This window comes from Pseudorasbora parva, chromosome 11 (assembly GCF_024679245.1).
Source record: "Pseudorasbora parva isolate DD20220531a chromosome 11, ASM2467924v1, whole genome shotgun sequence".
NCBI lineage: Eukaryota > Metazoa > Chordata > Actinopteri > Cypriniformes > Gobionidae > Pseudorasbora > Pseudorasbora parva.
Window position 1 is genome coordinate 31901416 of NC_090182.1, and position 21157 is coordinate 31922572.

The window sequence follows — 21157 nt, forward strand, 5'->3', positions numbered from 1 at the left end:
ACTCTCACTTTTGTCACCTCTAAAAAGATTCATAAAAGATCTCAATAACATCACACAGTGTGCTCAGAATATTCTCCTTAGTCAAAGTCTCTGGCACTCTCAAATTTGTCAAACAAATGTTGGTCACTTTTTCAAAACTCTTCACACAGTGATCACAACTTCAGTCTGTGCAAGCTAAACTGTGGATCATTGGCACTTGATTTGAGACATGAATTAAGTGTTTTGTTAGTTTTTGTGGATTTTGAATGTGAAATAACTGCTGTGAAGCAGAAAGTTGGTTTGGAGAACAAGTTTTGAAAATGACCAAAGTATTGAGAAATGTGGCCTAGCGATTGTAAAAACTGTAATTTAGTTTAATTTGGCAGGGCAAATCCCAGCATCTTCTCTAGTTTATTTGAGAAGGGTTCTGCCACATTGGTAGTTTGAGCTCTATTGGCCTGTGGTTCACAAACTGGTTTTTCAAGTCTTCCCTTATTGAAATGTAAATTGTGAGTGGGGGGTTGAGGAGAGAAACACACAGGCGTCGTGATTTACTATCTAACAGGGGACCTGAGTGAGTGTGTGTGTGTAACGTAATCACTATTCAATAATGACCTGCATTTAATACATTAGAGAGCTATTTCTGCTTGATTTAACCCTTTAAACTCAGGTATTGCTGTAAAAACTCTAAATCTTTGCAGTGTGTTTGTGATGATAAGAAATGTCACAGCAAACACACAGGCGTCGTGATTTACTATCTAACAGGGGACCTGAGTCAGTGTGTGTGTAACGTAATCACTATTCAATAATGACCTGCATTTAATACATTAGAGAGCTATTTCTGCTTGATTTAACCCTTTAAACTCAGGTATTGCTGTAAAAACTCTAAATCTTTACAGTGTGTTTATGATGATAAGAAATGTCACATCAAACACACAGGCGTCGTGATTTACTATCTAACAGGGGACCTGAGTCAGTGTGTGTGTAACGTAATCACTATTCAATAATGACCTGCATTTAATACATTAGAGAGCTATTTCTGCTTGATTTAACCCTTTAAACTCAGGTATTGCTGTAAAAACTCTAAATCTTTGCAGTGTGTTTGTGATGATAAGAAATGTCACAGCAAACACACAGGCGTCGTGATTTACTATCTAACAGGGGACCTGAGTCAGTGTGTGTGTAACGTAATCACTATTCAATAATGACCTGCATTTAATACATTAGAGAGCTATTTCTGCTTGATTTAACCCTTTAAACTCAGGTATTGCTGTAAAAACTCTAAATCTTTACAGTGTGTTTATGATGATAAGAAATGTCACATCAAACACACAGGCGTCGTGATTTACTATCTAACAGGGGACCTGAGTCAGTGTGTGTGTAACGTAATCACTATTCAATAATGACCTGCATTTAATACATTAGAGAGCTATTTCTGCTTGATTTAACCCTTTAAACTCAGGTATTGCTGTAAAAACTCTAAATCTTTGCAGTGTGTTTATGATGATAAGAAATGTCACAGCAAACACACAGGCGTCGTGATTTACTATCTAACAGGGGACCTGAGTCAGTGTGTGTGTAACGTAATCACTATTCAATAATGACCTGCATTTAATACATTAGAGAGCTATTTCTGCTTGATTTAACCCTTTAAACTCAGGTATTGCTGTAAAAACTCTAAATCTTTACAGTGTGTTTATGATGATAAGAAATGTCACAGCAAACACACAGGCGTCGTGATTTACTATCTAACAGGGGACCTGAGTCAGTGTGTGTGTAACGTAATCACTATTCAATAATGACCTGCAATTAATACATTAGAGAGCTTTTTCTGCTTGATTTAACCCTTTAAACTCAGTTATTGCTGTTAAAACTCTAAATCTTTACAGTGTGTTTGTGATGATAAGAAATGTCACAGCAAACACACAGGCGTCGTGATTTACTATCTAACAGGGGACCTGAGTCAGTGTGTGTGTAACGTAATCACTATTCAATAATGACCTGCAATTAATACATTAGAGAGCTATTTCTGCTTGATTTAACCCTTTAAACTCAGGTATTGCTGTAAAACCTCTAAATCTTTGCAGTGTGTTTGTGATGATAAGAAATGTCACAGCAAACACACAGGCGTCGTGATTTACTATCTAACAGGGGACCTGAGTCAGTGTGTGTGTAACGTAATCACTAATCAATAATTACCTGCAATTAATACATTAGAGAGCTATTTCTGCTTGATTTAACCCTTTAAACTCAGGTATTGCTGTAAAAACTCTAAATCTTTGCAGTGTGTTTATGATGATAAGAAATGTCACAGCAAACACACAGGCGTCGTGATTTACTATCTAACAGGGGACCTGAGTCAGTGTGTGTGTAACGTAATCACTAATCAATAATTACCTGCAATTAATACATTAGAGAGCTATTTCTGCTTGATTTAACCCTTTAAACTCAGGTATTGCTGTAAAAACTCTAAATCTTTGTAGTGTGTTTATGATGATAAGAAATGTCACAGCAAACACACAGGCGTCGTGATTTACTATCTAACAGGGGACCTGAGTCAGTGTGTGTGTAACGTAATCACTATTCAATAATGACCTGCAATTAATACATTAGAGAGCTTTTTCTGCTTGATTTAACCCTTTAAACTCAGTTATTGCTGTTAAAACTCTAAATCTTTACAGTGTGTTTGTGATGATAAGAAATGTCACAGCAAACACACAGGCGTCGTGATTTACTATCTAACAGGGGACCTGAGTCAGTGTGTGTGTAACGTAATCACTATTCAATAATGACCTGCAATTAATACATTAGAGAGCTATTTCTGCTTGATTTAACCCTTTAAACTCAGGTATTGCTGTAAAAACTCTAAATCTTTGTAGTGTGTTTATGATGATAAGAAATGTCACAGCAAACACACAGGCGTCGTGATTTACTATCTAACAGGGGACCTGAGTCTCAGTGTGTGTGTAACATAATCACTCTGCAATTAATACATTAGAGAGCTATTTCTGCTTGATTTAACCCTTTAAACTCAGGTATTGCTGTAAAACCTCTAAATCTTTGCAGTGTGTTTGTGATGATAAGAAATGTCACAGCAAACACACAGGCGTCGTGATTTACTATCTAACAGGGGACCTGAGTCAGTGTGTGTGTAACGTAATCACTAATCAAAAATTACCTGCAATTAATACATTAGAGAGCTATTTCTGCTTGATTTAACCCTTTAAACTCAGGTATTGCTGTAAAAACTCTAAATCTTTGCAGTGTGTTTATGATGATAAGAAATGTCACAGCAAACACACAGGCGTCGTGATTTACTATCTAACAGGGGACCTGAGTCAGTGTGTGTGTAACGTAATCACTAATCAATAATTACCTGCAATTAATACATTAGAGAGCTATTTCTGCTTGATTTAACCCTTTAAGCTCAGGTATTGCTGTAAAAACTCTAAATCTTTGTAGTGTGTTTATGATGATAAGAAATGTCACAGCAAACACACAGGCGTCGTGATTTACTATCTAACAGGGGACCTGAGTCAGTGTGTGTGTAACGTAATCACTATTCAATAATGACCTGCAATTAATACATTAGAGAGCTATCTCTGCTTGATTTAACCCTTTAAACTCAGGTATTGCTGTAAAAACTCTAAATCTTTACATAGTGTTTGTGATGATAAGAAATGTCACAGCAAACACTCAGGCATCGTGATTTACTATCTAACAGGGGACCTGAGTCAGTGTGTGTGTAACGTAATCACTATTCAATAATTACCTGCAATTAATACATTAGAGAGCTTTTTCTGCTTGATTTAACCCTTTAAACTCAGGTATTGCTGTAAAAACTCTAAATCTTTGCAGTGTGTTTATGATGATAAGAAATGTCACAGCAAACACACAGGCGTCGTGATTTACTATCTAACAGGGGACCTGAGTCAGTGTGTGTGTGTAACAATCACTATTCAATAATGACCTGCAATGAATACATTAGAGAGCTATTTCTGCTTGATTTAACCCTTTAAACTCAGGTATTGCTGTAAAAACTCTAAATCTTTGTAGTGTGTTTGTGATGATAAGAAATGTCACAGCAAACACACAGGCGTCGTGATTTACTATCTAACAGGGGACCTGCATCATTTTGTTAAACATAAATAAATCAAAAGTGGTTAGTTTAAAAAGCTCATAAATGTATAAGGTGGTAAGATGGGCCTTTTATATGGGCCAAAAGTCACACATTATTTTTACAAATACTTGGCTAAAATAAAATGTTTTTAATAATGTCTATGTTAACACTTGTTTAAAAGAACTTTAGATGCAAAGTTTGTCCCATTTACCGTACCTTTTTTTTTTATATATAAATAAAATAATGCATTATTTTTCAATAATTATAGGCCACTGTCATTAAAATGTTATATATATACACAGAAACAAAAAATGTTTACAAAAGCATTGAATGAGATCCCTTAATAATTTAATAAAGTTTTACGGTCTCTCCACGGCCATGATGGATGGTATTTACTATATTTATTTGTAGAAACTGAGGACACACACATTTTGATGGCAGATGTATTTCTAATTACATCCTGGTTGTTTAGATTTTTTAATCCTTTTTTTCTTGGATCCTGTAGTATTTAATTTTAAAGTAATGCAAAGTTTGAAACTAGTCAGGGTATTTAGTAAAGAGATATAATCTATATAATGTTTGTTCCTTTAGTAAGCAGCCTGTTAAACAGCAGCTCTAGAGTCAGAGGACAGCAGGCCATTCAAACAATAGAGGAGTGTGTGTGTGTGTGAACGACGTGTGTTTAAGGGCTCTTACAGTTCCTGCTCCAGCCTACAGGGGAGCTGCTGAGCATGGCCTTAAACACTCACACACTCTTAGGTCCCCTCTTGGTCAAAATATTTAAAAATTCACCAGAGTGTTGTTTCTTGATTTTAACATGATTTAAACACACACACCTGTAGGTCCTTACTTGGTCAAACATTTAAAAAATCACCAGAGCATTTCTTTAGTTTTTTCTTCATTTTCACATGATTTAATGCATGACCAACAGGGGACTTGAAAAATGTCCCCTCTTGGCTCAGAGGTCCCCTGTTGGTGAGTGTGTAACGACGCCAAGGTCCCCTGTTAGATAGGTAGACAAGTACACACACACACACACACACACACACACACACACACACACACACACACACACACACACACACACACACACACACACACACACACACACACACACACACACACACACACACACACACACACATATATAATTTTGACAGGGCCAGCAGAGAAGGCCCTGATGGCCCTGACAGCCCACCACTGCTTAGTTGTTCCTTTATTTTTACTGCTCTGGGTTAGCCTTAAAGGGACAGTACACCCTAAATGAAATGCCCTTTCATGACATCACAAATTCACAGAATTTTCATTGTCCAGAGAAAACAAAATAATACAACAAAAACATATTGTGACCAGGGGCTTTCAAGCTCCAATAAGAACAAAAAACAATACTTTATATAAGTATTTCTCAATCAAGGGCCTACAAGGAAACATCGAGATGTCTTACAACTATTTAAAATAAGACAAAACAAGCTCTAAAATAAGTTAAACAAATTAAAATATTAAAAGATAATATTAAAATATATTTCTTATAATTTGCCCCCTCAAACAACTGTTTTTGTTTTTGAAAAACACGTGTCTTGGAAAACCTGAGTATATAATAAAGTCTCGTTTTGATTTCTAATCCTAAAAGTATAAATTGATAAAAATCTTGATATCATTTACATTTTTACCAGTTATTCCAGGAAATTATAAAAATACTGGAAAAGTCACGGGGCGTTTGAATATTTTTTTGGACAATGGGGTGTCTTGGAGTTAAAAAGGTTTATTAGAACCAATAGGTCTATAACTTTATTATCATTATACTCCAAGATGTCTGAAACTATATGACATCTTTGCACACGCACATTGTGTGAGATGAGACGTCATAATTGACGTCAAGTGTGGGGCATTATATTTTAATGTATGAGAACATCAATAGGATTTGAGAGCTAGGCCAGAAGGGAATATCCAGTGAATAATGATTGTAAATTCAGCATATTGATTATACAAACAATAGGAGCAAGCACATTGTATTTACATTGATACATTTATTATTTTTAGATCTTGAGAGCTCGCATGTGCTTTCATTGTTTTGTGTTGTATACCATTCAAAGGTTTGGTGTCACTAAGATTTCTGAACATTGTGCTGACCAAGACTGCATTTATTTGATCAAAAATACAGTAAAATATGAAATACTACTACAATTTTGAATAACTGTTTGCTATTTTTATATACTTTAAAAAGTAATTTGTAAATCAGAATTTTCAGCATCATTACTCCAGTCTTTAGTGTCACATGATCCTTCTGAAATCATTCTGGTATGCTGATTTGCTGCTCAAGAAGCATTTCTTCTTATTATTAATGTTGAAAACAGTTGTGCTGCATATTACTTTTATAGAAACCATGAAATATTTTATTTTATATTAATATTTTATAATATTATTTTAAAGTAATAAAATAAAAACGATGCTTTACATTAATTTATTTAGTGAGATACTGGTAGGCCTGTTTAACTTGATGCCAGTTATCAGTTATTAGTTTCAAGAGAAAGTGGACAGCTGAAACACATTTTGCCAAATGTACTTACCATTTATTCTTCCTGCATTGCAGAATCGGCTGTGAGGTTTGATGGCAAGGGTTATCTGAAATACATCTATCAAATAGAAGAGGGCAAAGAGGACTTCCATCTGTCTCTTCGACTCAAGACATTTGCTGCAAAAGGCACAGTGATGTCCACCAATGCCTCTGACTGGGGAACGCTAGAGGTACAACATTTTTCAAATACTCTGACAAAAGAATCTTTAACTGACACATTCTTGCACAAAAACCTTACTTTGAGTGAATTGTTGTATGTTAAACCCAGCCATCCAGATAACAATGGAACGATCACAGGAAACTTCACTAAACTCCATGACAAATGCTATAGAAGCTTGTTTGTTCTCATGAGCGACTAATTGCGCATTAATATTTAAGAATGCATTCCATAAAGGAAGTTAAGACTTGTGATGTGGATTTCATCCCACCCTTTGAGCATATCAGTGATAAATCAACCTGTGTTTCTGAAATGAGTGTTATGATGACTTCATGGCTGACTGCTCTCCCCATTTGACTCAGAGGTAGAGTGAGGGCGCTTTGAGTATTTGTTTATTTAAATGCAGCTTTGAAACTTCAGCTTCAGTGGATTCATGTTCTATATATTGTAAGTAATATAAAGACGGCGGATAGACTTAAAACAGCGACCTTGCTTGAAAATCATAACATTTCTCCCTGAGGATTTATGCACCATAATTGAATATTTAATTTAAGTGTCTTGCAACATCAAAAGTGCACTTTTTTCAAAGCTTTACCTCTGGGTTTTGAAACTTGGCAAGCTGGACCATTTCATTGTTGCAGAGGGGCTTCAAAAGGAATTGTTAAACGTGGTCATCCAAGAAATCTTTAGGGCATATATCTTCACATGCTGCATAGCCATGCATGACATAATTGTAAGTCATAAGTCTCTCTGGAGAATGAACATTCTGGTGCACATCAGCAAATTCCTATGACTTCACATCTTATCAGTTATTTCATTTGAGAGGAGAGACAGCTTTGGAAAACTTGGAAACTTGGAAAATTCAAATCTTCTCCTACTTAGAATTTTTATTTTTATTTTTAAAGCTACACTGTGTGATATTTTCCCCCATCTAGTGGTGAAACGGTATATGACCATCCAGTGTATAATAGTTTCTGTTCCTCTTAATTTCGATTTCATTTCAACTCCTACGGTGGCCGATTTAGTCATGGCTTCCAGTTCGACCTCTTCGGTGAGTGTTGCAAGCGGTTGCAAGTGATGAGGTTACTTTTGAAAACTATTATAATTTGCAGTTATTTAATTTGCCAAATGATCTATGATCAAATTAATATATGTAAAATGAATAATAGTTTTACGTTTTCGTTATTTTTTACCATTTCATTGCTAACATCAGCTATTTATTTATTTATTTATTCTTTATATTATATGACATCACTAGCGTAAGGCAAACAAATTATAATGCAATTCAAATATTAATCTCATGTTATCCGTCATAGAACACGGATTTATGTTATAAGGTAAACAATACTTTTTCATCATTGACGCGAGGAAAACTATCCTAGACGTCGTTCTAGTGTTATGCTCAGCACACCATGATATAATTAGCCAAGCAACAATAAAACTTCCAATATACACAAATAGGCTGAATTAATATTACCTGTCGAGAAGAAAGCAGGAAACGTCGGCGTTCTTTTTTAAAATCGTTGCTCCTCATGAGCTCTTTCCATCTTGGAAAGGCCACTCCGATATTTACTTTTGTCTTGTTGATTTGCCCGTTGCGTTGCCGTCTTAATTCTCTTTTCCGCTTCCCTGGCGACTCTGATACATATCCCGCAATGTTACTAGGTCCCCGACCCGGGTCGAATTCGGTAATCAATTCCGGGACGTGGTTGCTTTCACACAGAAGGTTGTTCCGGGAATATTGCGGGTCCGAAGTGCATTTAGAAAGGGGCTTATGAGTGATCCTCCATCATCATATAGCAGCCTCAAGCAATCCTCCTCTTCACATTCGACACGGTGCCATCGAGTGTAAAAACGCGAAAAGCGAAGCTTGAATTTACGGGTATGTCCCTCTTTGGCAAATGTACTTTCAAGATGGAGGAGCAACATGGCGACCGCCATCCGAACCCCTAACACTTATGCATTTTCAATGGTATATTATAATATTACGAGAATGCATTATTACTTGAAAGAAGTAAATATACATTAATGAGCACATATATTTTTGAAAGAACTAAGTGATTTTAGCTAAGAATAAACTAAAAAAGTTACACAGTGTAGCTTTAAGCTTTCTTACCTTCTAAGTAATTACTTTTAAATGGAAATGTAGTCTGTTTGAGCAAAGCCACCTCTGACAAGAGAAAGGGAAGAAAAGGTGACTTGTCAGTTAAGCAGCTGTAGCATTTATAAATACTGACAGGTCTGATCTAACATTATTTAGAGAAACAAGATCTGTTGGGGGATAGATATGGTGGAACTGATACCCTTTAATGCAGTGAGGAGTCTGAGCGTGGGGGCATTGATCACATAATTAGGTTTTTCTTCTAACTGGACTCACATCAGGAGGTCTGTTACGAAACCTAGCTAGACAGCATTGAAAGGCATCACATGCACACTAATGCCATGCCTCTTCCAAAGGGAAGAGAACAAAATTATGCTTCTACAATCTGTAATTTTTACCAAATTCTAATGCAGCATTTTATTCAAGGTGGCAGATATAGTCAAGATAATTTCAGGAAATGTAATATTTCAGAGAATTGTTTAATATTATATTGTGTAAAACAGTAGTAGGTTTAACTACATCAGCAAACATTTTCATTTCAGAATTTTCTCCCAAGATATATAGGTTGGGAGGGAGGGAGTATCACTTAAGTTTAAGGATACTTTGCATTGCTTGCTTGACCATAAATGTTTAGTTAGCTGATGTTTTGTATCCGATTTTCAAGCACAGCAAGATTATGTGCTATGTGTTTTGATGTGGACTCTGGTGGATAACAACCTTTTTACCTGTCAAACTCAGCATTGCCCTCAAGGAAGCAAAACTCTGATAGAACATTCACCCTCGATGAATCCTCCTGGGAAAAGTTCTTCTTCCTTTTTTGTGCTCATCTCCCCACCACCACTGCTCACTCAGCGCAGCCCAGTACAGAAAAATCAAACAGCAGCTCCATTCAATGAAAGCAAATGAGCAAAACCCATGGGCTGACTGGTATCAGATCAGAGCAAAAGGCTCTGTACTCACTTCTCACATTGCAAAACTCTCTGAAGATTCTGCCGCAGCAATTAAGAGGCTGCCATGAAGGAGATGTTGCTTAATAATGCATACTCTCAGCATCAGTGTAATACTTTCAAATGTGAAGTGCACACACAAGCTATGTTTTTTTAATGCACAGAACAGGAAACTAATACATGCATATGTGAGTGATCTATTATTTGTGGGTGGAATGCTGAGGAGGCATAATGTCAGTGTGCATTCATATGCTCCTGATTGGACTGTGGTTTTGCATCACAAAGTTGTTGGTGCGGTTTAACAAGAACAAACTGTGTTCTCCCGCTAGCTCTGTCTTTCACAACTACCTTCAACGCTCAAAGGACTTTTTATCTCCCACAGAGCGAGAACAGAGAGCACATGCTTCCAACTGAGCAAAAACACAAGCTACGTAACCTACCTCAGCAAGAGCCATGCAAGCTGAGCACAGTCCGTAAATATGTAACTTTATTCAAGCCGCAGACATCAAACTATTCAAAAATATATTCAAAAGGCAATTCATATATACAGTGAATTGTATGTGAAAAGCTTCAAACTTTAAGTTTTAAACTTTCAACTAAACATCATTAGAGATATAGAATTGTGAGTTATAAAGTCAGAATTGCAAGTTAAAAGTCAGAATTGTGAGTTATAAAGTCAGAATTAGGAGTTATAAAGTCCAATTCTGAGGGGAAAGTTTTTTTCCTCAGAATTAGAAATTTATGTCTCACTATTCTGACTATACTGACGTACAGTGAGGCAAAAAAAAATTTAGTCAGCCACCAATTGTGCAAGTTCTCCCACTTAAAAAGATGAGAGAGGCCTGCAATTTTCATCATAGGTACACTTCAACTATAAGCGGCAGAATGAGAGGAAAAAAAACAAAACTTTTTTTAAAAAATTATTTGCAAATTATGGTCAAAAAATAAATATTTGGTCAATTACAAAAGTTAATCTCAATACTTTGTTATATACCCTTTGAATAGAGTTCAAACATTTTCTGAGTCTCCACAGTTTTTTACACACTGTTGCTGGCTCCATTCCTCCATGCAGATCTCCTCTAGAGCAGTGATGTTTTAGGGCTGTCGCTGTTCTGATTTTCATTGGGGTTGAGATCTGCTGACTGGCTAGGCCACTCCAGAACCTTGAAATGCTTCTTACGAAGCCACTCCACTTTTTTATACTGATAACTAGTTCAAATAAGTCCCATTAATACAGGTAACGAGTGGAGGACAGAGGAGCCTCTTAAAGAAGTTTCAGGTCTGTGAGAGCCAGAAATCTTGCTTTTTTGTAGGTGACCAAATACTTATTTTCCACCATAATTTGCAAATAAATTCTTTAAAAATCAGATGATGTGATTTTCAGATTTTTTTTTCTAATTCTGATAGTTGAAGTGTACCTATGATGAAAATTACAGCTCTTTCACATATTTTTAAGTGGAAGAACTTGCACAATTGGTGGCTGACTAAATACTTTTTTGCCCCACTGTATCTAGCAATTGCGTGTTATAAAGTCAGAATTGAGAGATATAAACTCGCCATTGGGACTTTATCAATCAATTTATACTTTATAACTTGTAAAAAGGTCAAGATTATGAGATACATTATGATATAAATTATTTATAGTAGAATAAGTACTTGTACTTGCAAAGTGACCTATATAGTCAGTAGAATGTCTGTTGGGGAGCATCACAATAAGGTGTTAGCAGATATTAAGCAGACAGTCTACTAATGCTCTAGTGACTAGGAGTTGACATGTATATTTGCAAAGTTACATATAGTTAGTATCAGTAGAATGTCTAAAGTGAACTTTGGAAATAAAGTGCATGCTCACTCTACAAACACAGACTTGACTTTTGACTTTGTTGCTCTTTTCTTCTAATGCTTTAGATTTTTGTCCTGTTCTTTATCATGATCATCACGAACATATAATTGACTCTTTTATGTTTGTGTTTCTAGCTGGATGACAAGGAGTTGTGGCTCAGATATAGATGTGGCAACATGCAACCTGCCAGTATACAGGTGGCCAACCACCCTGTGGCTGATGGCCACTGGCATCATGTCTCTCTGGAGGTCAATGGCACAACCCTTAGACTCACCATTGATGCCAGCCATTCCAACTCTGTCACCCTGCCACAACCCTGCAAGCTCACTGAGTCCGGTGGGGCCCTGGTGCTGGCCAGCTCTAATCCCAGCGCAGATGCAGAGCGACTGGGCTTCACGGGCTGTTTGGACAGCTTACATTTCAATGGCGAAGCAGTGAGAGGAGAGGAGGGGATGACAAGGACTGGCCTGCAGACTGGCAGACTTTTTGGGATCTACCAGTGCTGCGCTGATGCGAAGATCTGTGCCAGTAATCCTTGTGACAATGGAGGCACTTGTGTTGAAGACTCCAGTGGAGGTGGGGAAGCAATGTTACTCTAATGCACAATTTGGCCATTTTGTTTTACCTACCGACTTATAAAATAAGATAAGCAAATTGGTTCACCAAATCTGTATGCCAATATCTTGTTAGTCTACACACCATGAGTTTTGATATAAGGATTATTTTAACGCTACATAATTTTATGATGAATTACTGATGCCATGATCACTAGAATTAAATTCAATGAATGCCACAACAGTAGTGTAGAAATAATACAAATGGATAAGGTTTGTGATCATAAAAAAGAATAAATTGGTAATACTTTAAAATAAATAATCATTAATAATCAATAATCAATAATCAATAATCATTAACATTAGTTAACGCATTCGATATCATGAACTATGATGAACATTACTTAATAATAATATCATTCTTAATCTAGGTAAATGTTAATTAAACAATAAATGATGAACACAAACATCTCTGTCAAATGAAATGAATTTTATTTTCAACATAATAATACATATGCAAATAATAAAAACAGATGAGGTTTATTAAAATAGAGATTGCACTGAAATGTATTAACTGGTAACACTTTACAATAAAGTTTAATCATCATTTACATTAGTTAATTAACAGGAAATCATAGTGTATTAACGTTAACCTAGATTAACAAATGCTGCCAAAAAATCATTAGTTTCTAACACTAATGTTATCAAATTAAACATTATTGTTAATTGTCTCTAATTATTCTGAACACAACCTGGCCAGTTTGGATGGTAAGTAAGTGTGCCTTAGTGATGAAAACCCATATTTCACATTTTCTTGTTTTCATCTCTGTTTCATGTAATAAAATTGTGAAGTAGGGAATTCATTCTTGAATTTTAAAAGAGGTCCCTTAACAAACTGGTAAGGGACAACAAACCAAGATGCTTCAATGTCTTTGGAGTATCTGAGAAAAAATACACGGATATGTAAATAAAGCTAGGGAGATGATCTCCATTGTATCTGCATCCAGAAGATAACTCAATACCCCAGTGTCAGTCTACACAAGCAGAGAAGACTCTATGGAAATGTCTTTGTTACCTTGCCATTATCTTGTCTGAAGTATAAGATGCATTTTTTTTTTTTTTTACATCTGTCCTCCAGGGTTTCATTGTAGCTGTCCAGTGCTATACCATGGCTCCCGCTGTGAGATCGGCAAGCTGCCGGGCAATCCTTGTGCATCCCAGCCATGTGCCGATGGATTGTGTATGCCAAATAATCAAGGGTACATCTGCAACTGCTCCACACAAATTGCTGGAAACAGGTGAGACTCGCACAGCGGAGCTCTTGAAATCACGCATGCATATTATGTCCTTGGTGAAGGCATTGAGAAGAATGACTAATCTGCATGAAAATAAATACTTGTGTATTCTGTGTCTTCATCTCTTTAATGAACCCATGCCCACACAGGTTACGTGTGATATATGCATTTGGCATTCAGCTGTAACTCGCCTTTGAGTTAACAAATTAAAACAATATTGATTGTCCTCATTCATATATAACTCCAAAGCTTGAGCAAATTAGTCATGGAGTGAGGATTTCAATCAATAGATGTCCTTCTGAGTGTCTGTCTCTGTGTGCATCAAAGCATAACACTATGTTGGTTACTAGAACACTGTTTAGTTATGAAATAATATTAGGTGCTTATGTCAATTCATTTTCTAGTACTGCACATGATACATATCTGGTATTATTGTTAATATATGATTATGTAAAAATTATTGTTTTTATTAGTGATGCAAGACAAAAGCCAGAACAACACATCTGTGTACTGCATAATTAGTCATTTTTTAAATTATAGTAAGTAGTGAGAAATATTGATGAAAAATATGTACCACTCATTTACGGATTATTTAATTTGTTTTATTTATATATTTAATTTTATTTGTTATTCTTTCCCCCCCAGAACAGCGAACACATTGTTAATGATTAATTTATTGCAATTATTTGAATATGTAATGTGTTAAATGAAAAAAATAAAAATCAGTTTTCAAAGAATTTTCACTTTAAATTTCTTAACATAACAAGAAACATATTACAAGTAATCTGAGTTACATAATCAGATTATTATTATTTTTTCAAGCATTACTTACATTGCTTTTAATTTTACAAAAATATATCTATGTTGCTTTTTCAGGATGCTTTGCATTTCCATGTATTTACTGATTTCCCATTTATTCACCACTCTTGTCCCCATGTTGAGAGAAATCTGGTGAAATCTCATTTACTTCACCCTGAGGCTTAATCATTTCACTTTTGGTGTGAAAGGCCTTTACATTTACATTTTTTATTATTAAAAAGCCAACAAGCAAGCCCAGCCCAGGTAATCACAAATGTATTGTTACACATTACTTTCCACAAAAAGTATCTAAATGATGCAGTTAGTTACTTTTTAGGGAGTAACATTCCTCAACACTGGTCTTAACAGTAGAATTATATGCAATATAATATATACATTTATATACAAATGTGATTAGGATATATATCTTTATATGTTTTAGGAGATATAAAAAAAAAAGAATAATATCTTCTTCTCTTTTTCTTCTCAAGAAAAAAAAAAGTGCAAAAACACCCATATGATGGTTTGATAACATTCAATATATATTCTTATTATTTTTTTGATCTAGTACACTGGACATTTAGTATGAAAAAGATAATCTATAAATGACATACAGGATGGCATATACCATCTCAATGAATGGTAATTCAGCTGTGGTTTATGAGTTTTGTGTGTATCTAGATCATTGCAACCCACACACGCTCCTACATTCAGTCAATTGTTCCTTCTCTTTGCAGATGTCAGATTGCGTGCACTCCAAATCCATGTCTGGATGGCTTTGACTGTTTACTGGCGGATAACTCCATCCGCTGTGAGCGCACCACCTACTTTGCTTATGTGGAAATCGCAGAGATCTGCGCAGGCATATTGGGGCTTGTTCTTCTCGTTGTGGCCTTTGTGAGTTTCAGAAAATGCTACGTCAGCAAAAGGAAGCACAGGTCCGGCTGCGTGCAAGATTCCAACGGCTACTTCCCAACTTTACCCAAAAGCATGATGAAAGAAACTGAGATCAGCTCTCCCATGGAGATCAGCACCCTGATTGGCTCTGTAGGTGATCTGGACAACAGTCCGTTCCGCTCACACAAACCTCGTGAACAGCGAGAGCTCGGCCCTCAGGTGGGACTACGGTCACAGAGGCCTCAGGGTCCTGTGATTTGCAGCGTGGCCCCCAATCTACCTCCTCCACCCTCCACCAGCTCTGATAACGACTCTATTATGAAAAACAATTGGGAGCATGACTACGAAGGTAAGAACTCAAGTTTTATTGATTATTTTTTCAGCTCCCATAGGCTCTTCATTTAATTTGGAATTTAGTCACATAATGCAAGTTGAGAGAGGTGAAGGAAAAATATCTGCGTGTGCTTGTGCAGGTCAATGGAAAAGCATGTGTGGGTCATATTCAATTTTATCATTCTGAGCGCTTTCTCCGTGTTTTTTTCTCTTTAAAAGCTAAGGCTTAAAAACGTTTGACATTAAAATCTCAAGGACAGTTTTGCATCCTTAACGTTCGTTACGTAAGCATTTCAAAAAAGTTTGAGAATTAAAGTACATATTAAACTAGGGCTTGTGGTGGATGTGGCACAGTGTGCAGTATATACACAGTATATACACCAATGTGTTGATGGACAGTGTGTGAATTTATCACCGTAAACTGTCATAACTGTTATAAACAGAGCATAAAACTGTCACATCCCACTCACGTATTGTGGAAGACTCTGGGTGACACTTTATTTGTGTAACATATATATATATATATATAATATGGATGTATCAGGTATTTGGTTTCATATATACAGTATAAAATGAATGACACACAGCAGTGAGAGGAACTTTTTGCTCTTGCCTTTAGGGATCACACTGGTTATCAGATGATAGTGGAGATTTCTTAATTTTTCAATGTTGGTAAATATTAGATAACTATTGGCAATTGTTTTATATATTTAATTGTGTGTGCTTATTTACCCTATTTGTACGTTTAGCATTACCATTATCGAACTCTTCACTTAAAATGAATCTTTGAAAACAAATAATTTAATGATTTATTAATTTAATTTATTAATTTAACTTAAATGTAAATTAGCACATCTCATTCTGTACATTATAATATTGTGATGTCTAAATTAATTTAAAAATTATTTTCTTTTTTCCATTATTCTTTTAGACAAAATAGTAAAAGAAAATACTTGCAAAAGTTTGAAATTTTGTTTGTTTTTTTAAAGAAATCGATCCTTTAGCAAGAACACATTTAAATATACAAAAATAGTAAAGCAAGTGTTTTCAACGTTGATGATGATGATGATGATGATGATGATGAGAATAATAATGGTAACACTTTACTATGGGGAACACATTCACTATTAACTACGACTTTTGCCTCAATAAACTCCTAATTTACAGCTTAATAATAGCTAGTAAGGTAGTTTTTGTAGCATTTAAGTTTAGGTATTGTGTAGGATTAAGAGATGTAGAATAAGGTCATGAAGAATAAGGCATTAATATGTGCTTTACAAGTACACATAAACAGCCAATATCCTAGTAATATGCATGCTAATAAGCAACTAGTTAAAGGTAGCCTGACGTGGTCATACTCAATTCTAGCCAGAATATGAGTCTGAAACTGCTCCATTGGGCTGTGATTATGAGGCGTATTTCAACCGAACCAGGAAAGACTTCAATTGGGTAGACCTACAACCAATCAGAGCAACGAAGCGATGCATTATCAAATGTCAACAGAGCTCAACTGCACTATGTTGCCAAGTTTTTTTTGTCCGTGGGTTGAAGCGACTAATATGTGATCTATAGACCCATGAGTGCGAATTTTAGTGGAGTCCTAAACACCATTTTTTTCCCCAGAGAACCTCCCGAGAAGTTATTGTTTTGGACTAGTTGTTGGCGGGTTTTGTTGTAAAAAAATACAAGAATTTAATGATACACAGAGTACTTACCCAACATGATCATCATTTCTGAGAGAAATAGTGAAGGTGATTGCATATACAAACAAGCTCTCCGTTTAAGATTTGAACAAATATAATCCAAGCGCCTTTGATGACGTGCATGATTACGTTACTGTTTATCATCTGTCCGTCAACAAACAGTCATGAATCAGTGAATCGATCAATGATTCGGATCGCCAATGTCTCATGATTAGCAGTTTGACACGTGTTTCGAATCATTAACCCTTTCACTGATTTATAACTGTTTGAATCTTTATTTGAGGATTGAATACAAACAAGGAAGAGAAGACAATGCTGAAAAAAGTCTAAAGTCTAAAGACCAAAATGTATTTCTGATGCTTCAAGGGATTCTAACTAACTAACTGATGTTACATATGGACTACTTTGATGATGTTTTTATTCCCTAAAACATTGGACATGGACAGTATAGTGTGCATTCACTTGGATATGCTGTCAGACTAAATATAAAATATCTTAAACTGTGTCTGAAGATGAACGGAGGTCGTACGGGTGTGGAACAACATTAGGATGAGTCATTAATGACATCAATTTAATTTTTGGGTGAACTAACCCTTTAATAGTTGATAACTGAACCCTAATAATAATTAATTATTAATAATAAATTATTTTTTAAGGATCATGTAATACTGAAGACTGTAATGATTAGTAATGTGTGGAAAATGTAGCTTTGCATTACATAAATAAATTACATTTCAAAATATATTCACATAGAAAAGGGGCCAAGCACCAAATTACTTTTGAACCGTAAGGGGTAGAAATTTCGGGGTGGCATGCCGAGTCAACTGATATTAAAATTTCCCATATCGGCCATTTAGAATTTTGTAGCAAAATGCTATATTTCACAAACTCATTAGTGTATAGTTGGTATGGGTCATCAGCATCATACCCTGAAGGAGCTTAAGAAGTTTTGAGCCAGCGACGCCTAGTGGTAAAATATTCACATGCTTAAACTTTGGATTTGGTTTACTTATTTTTAATGGAATTCGTCTCCTGAGTCCAGCGATACCAAACATTCTAGGTTTCACCTTATGGTTAGTGCAATGTTGCGATTTAGCACTTAAACAACTTTCACAAATATCTTTGAAACTGTTAGTCTGATTGAGATGAAAACACTGTAAGAAAAATCCAAATACTAACAGGTTGATTAATAGTTCTGAGCCAAATGTCAAAATTTTGATTGTAATTGGCAATAAAATGCTTCGAACTTCAAACTAAAATGCCCAAACTTTCGAAAAGGGCCATTTATGAAAATGTTTCTAACTATTTTTATCTAACACAAGTGCAACTTGCAACAGTCATGTGGCTAGTTGACATAGACCCGTTATCTAGTTGCAGAACTAATCAACTATCTGGCAACTCATAGCTAAAAAAAGAATTAAACAATTTATAATAATTCTCATTCACAGTGTATCCAGCTGATCCAGACTACTATGGCCGACCCTCGGTTCGAGAGTTCCCACAGTTTGACATTGTGGAAAGCACCTACTCAACTACTGCCACAGAGTCACGCAGGAACTCTCGTTTCGGAGGCTTCCCTTTCCCACTGGACCGCGCAGACCGCCGTGCTCCATTACCCCCTTGTTACAGCAATCAGAACTTAGATGACTTCTTGGGGCCAGACGGACTGCCGTTGCCCAGCTCTCAGTGCCCTAATGAGTACACGGCCATAAGCTACTACCCTACCCAGCACACTCGCAGCCTGGACAACGTCTCCAGCAGCTATAAGAGGCTTAGTGTGCGTTTGAGCGTGGCACAGCCTTCCTACGCGGACAGCAGCGGATCCACTCGGCCTGGATCTACTAGAAGGACAGCTCGCAGTTATGCTGGCTCAGACATGGTGGAGAGTGACTACGGCAGCTGTGAGGAGGTCATGTTCTAGGCAACAAACGAGGAGTCTGCAGTGGATCAAAGGTCCCATATGAGTGAGGTTACCGAGGGGACATAGTATATGAAGCTCAATGGCTAAAAGCCACAGAAGCACTATCAGTATTAATAGTCACTTTCAGGGAAAACAAATACATTGTGAAATGCATCTTTTCTCATTGTTTTGCCCTTTACAAATCTGTAGAATTATTGCATGACCTTAAAATGTCTACAGTGTGGTTATAAATGACGTCAATAGAGTCTAGAGATAATGCACCCTTATTTGTCATTGCAAGTTCAATCGCGCCCCGTCCAGTTAGGTTGGGAAACCTATATATTATTATTAGCACATTCGCTAAATGACTGATTGTAGTGTTGCATGTCATTATCAGATTGGATTCCAGCTGTGAGCCCAAAACCAGTGGGCTATGACATTTGAATCATTTTCAAGTGTGCCATATGGTGTAAACATTTGTAGTGATGTAAGGTATAGAATAACATTTCACTACAACAAAACAGCAGTAGCCTATAGTGGTAAAATTGAGTTTTACAGTCGACTGAGGCAGAGGCTGGTTCCCTGCTGGAGTACACAATGTGAAATATCACACAGATGTTCATGAAATATCAAATATAGGTCCCTGCAAGTTTATGTCTCATTAGTTTTTTGGAAATTTGCAAGTACTAGTTGGCTGTTCTGTTAAGATGTGTATGAATTGCTGTGTTTGGTGAATAGTAATTTTAAATGTGAACTATGCGCTGACTTAAGGATAGCTATGCGCTGAACATCCCTCAGGATGTTATGCAGTTTTAGAAGTTCCAGTTAAGGCCATAAGAAATCCCTATGCAGCTTTTTTATGGCTCAGTTGTAATGCTTACTAATCACTGAAAAGATCAAAAATACTGCCATAGTATGAAAGAAATAGGACTGATTGAAGACGTGTGTGTGTGTGTGTGTGTGTGTGTGTGTGTGTGAGAGAGAGAGAGAGAGAGAGAGAGAGAGAGAGAGAGAGAGAGAGAGAGAGAGAGAGAGAGAGAGAGAGAGAGAGAGAGAGAGAGAGAGAGAGAGAGAGAGAGAGAGAGAGAGAGAGAGAGAGAGAGAGAGAGAGAGAGAGAGAGAGATTTTCACACACAGCTGCATTTTATATTCTAAAGCGCTTCTATGGATACTTCTTGATTTGTACCCATAACAGTGGTCATCTTTAGGGTACATTTTTGATATTTATTATCAAAAATGTAGTTATGAATAGGGATTTCCACCACAGCACCTGAATGTGACAGGCTTTGGATGTTCATTTAGCAGACCAGTGCATGTGTCATCAAATTGTATTGCATGTACTCAATGAAACTGCTTCCTTCCCCATTGACTGATGATACGTCACTGTAGCGTTTAGTCTGTTGTGTTTCAAATTACATAGTACAGTGTTGATGTACATATTAATGGCAGCGGTTGCAAGTATTTGCCGGATGTTTGTGCAGTGGGTGTTGTATGTGTGAATGGATTTTCTTTTCTTTTTTTTTTGAAAATTCAATGTGGGATGAAACCCATGTTTAAAATGAGTTCCTCTGTGAGAGAATATGTGTTGTCTTTGCCATTTCCGATCTCTGTAGATAATACTATAAACTATATTAAATAAAGTTATGTTTAATATACAGAATGCACTATGTTTTATTTGTATTAATTATATAATTGATTCAAAAATGAAAAAGTGTAGTAAGATTTTTTTTTTAAAGATTGATTTTATTCAGTAAGAATGCATTAAATTGATCAAAAGTGCCAGTAAAGACTATTATGTTACAAATATACAGTATTCTAGTTATTTTCAACATTCTATTAAATTACACCCTAATGAATAAAATGATCCATGGCTTCTACAAAAAAACGAATTATTCTGTATAATAATAAGAAATGTTTTTGAGCACCAAATAAGCATATTAAAATGATTTCTGAAG

At 36.0% G+C, this 21157-nt stretch overlaps 1 protein-coding gene across 1 annotated transcript in view; it reads left to right on the forward strand.

Annotated features, from left to right (window-relative positions):
* fat2 (FAT atypical cadherin 2) overlaps positions 1-20270 on the forward strand; it is a 69336-nt gene extending 49066 nt beyond the window's left edge. Inside the window, exons 20-24 of the mRNA XM_067457807.1 lie at positions 6690-6844; positions 11857-12298; positions 13415-13574; positions 15107-15615; positions 18751-20270. Coding sequence (XP_067313908.1) covers positions 6690-6844; positions 11857-12298; positions 13415-13574; positions 15107-15615; positions 18751-19223 — 1739 coding nt within the window. The 3' untranslated portion in view covers positions 19224-20270. The remainder of the gene's footprint in view (positions 1-6689; positions 6845-11856; positions 12299-13414; positions 13575-15106; positions 15616-18750) is intronic.
* Positions 20271-21157: the final 887 nt, after the last annotated feature.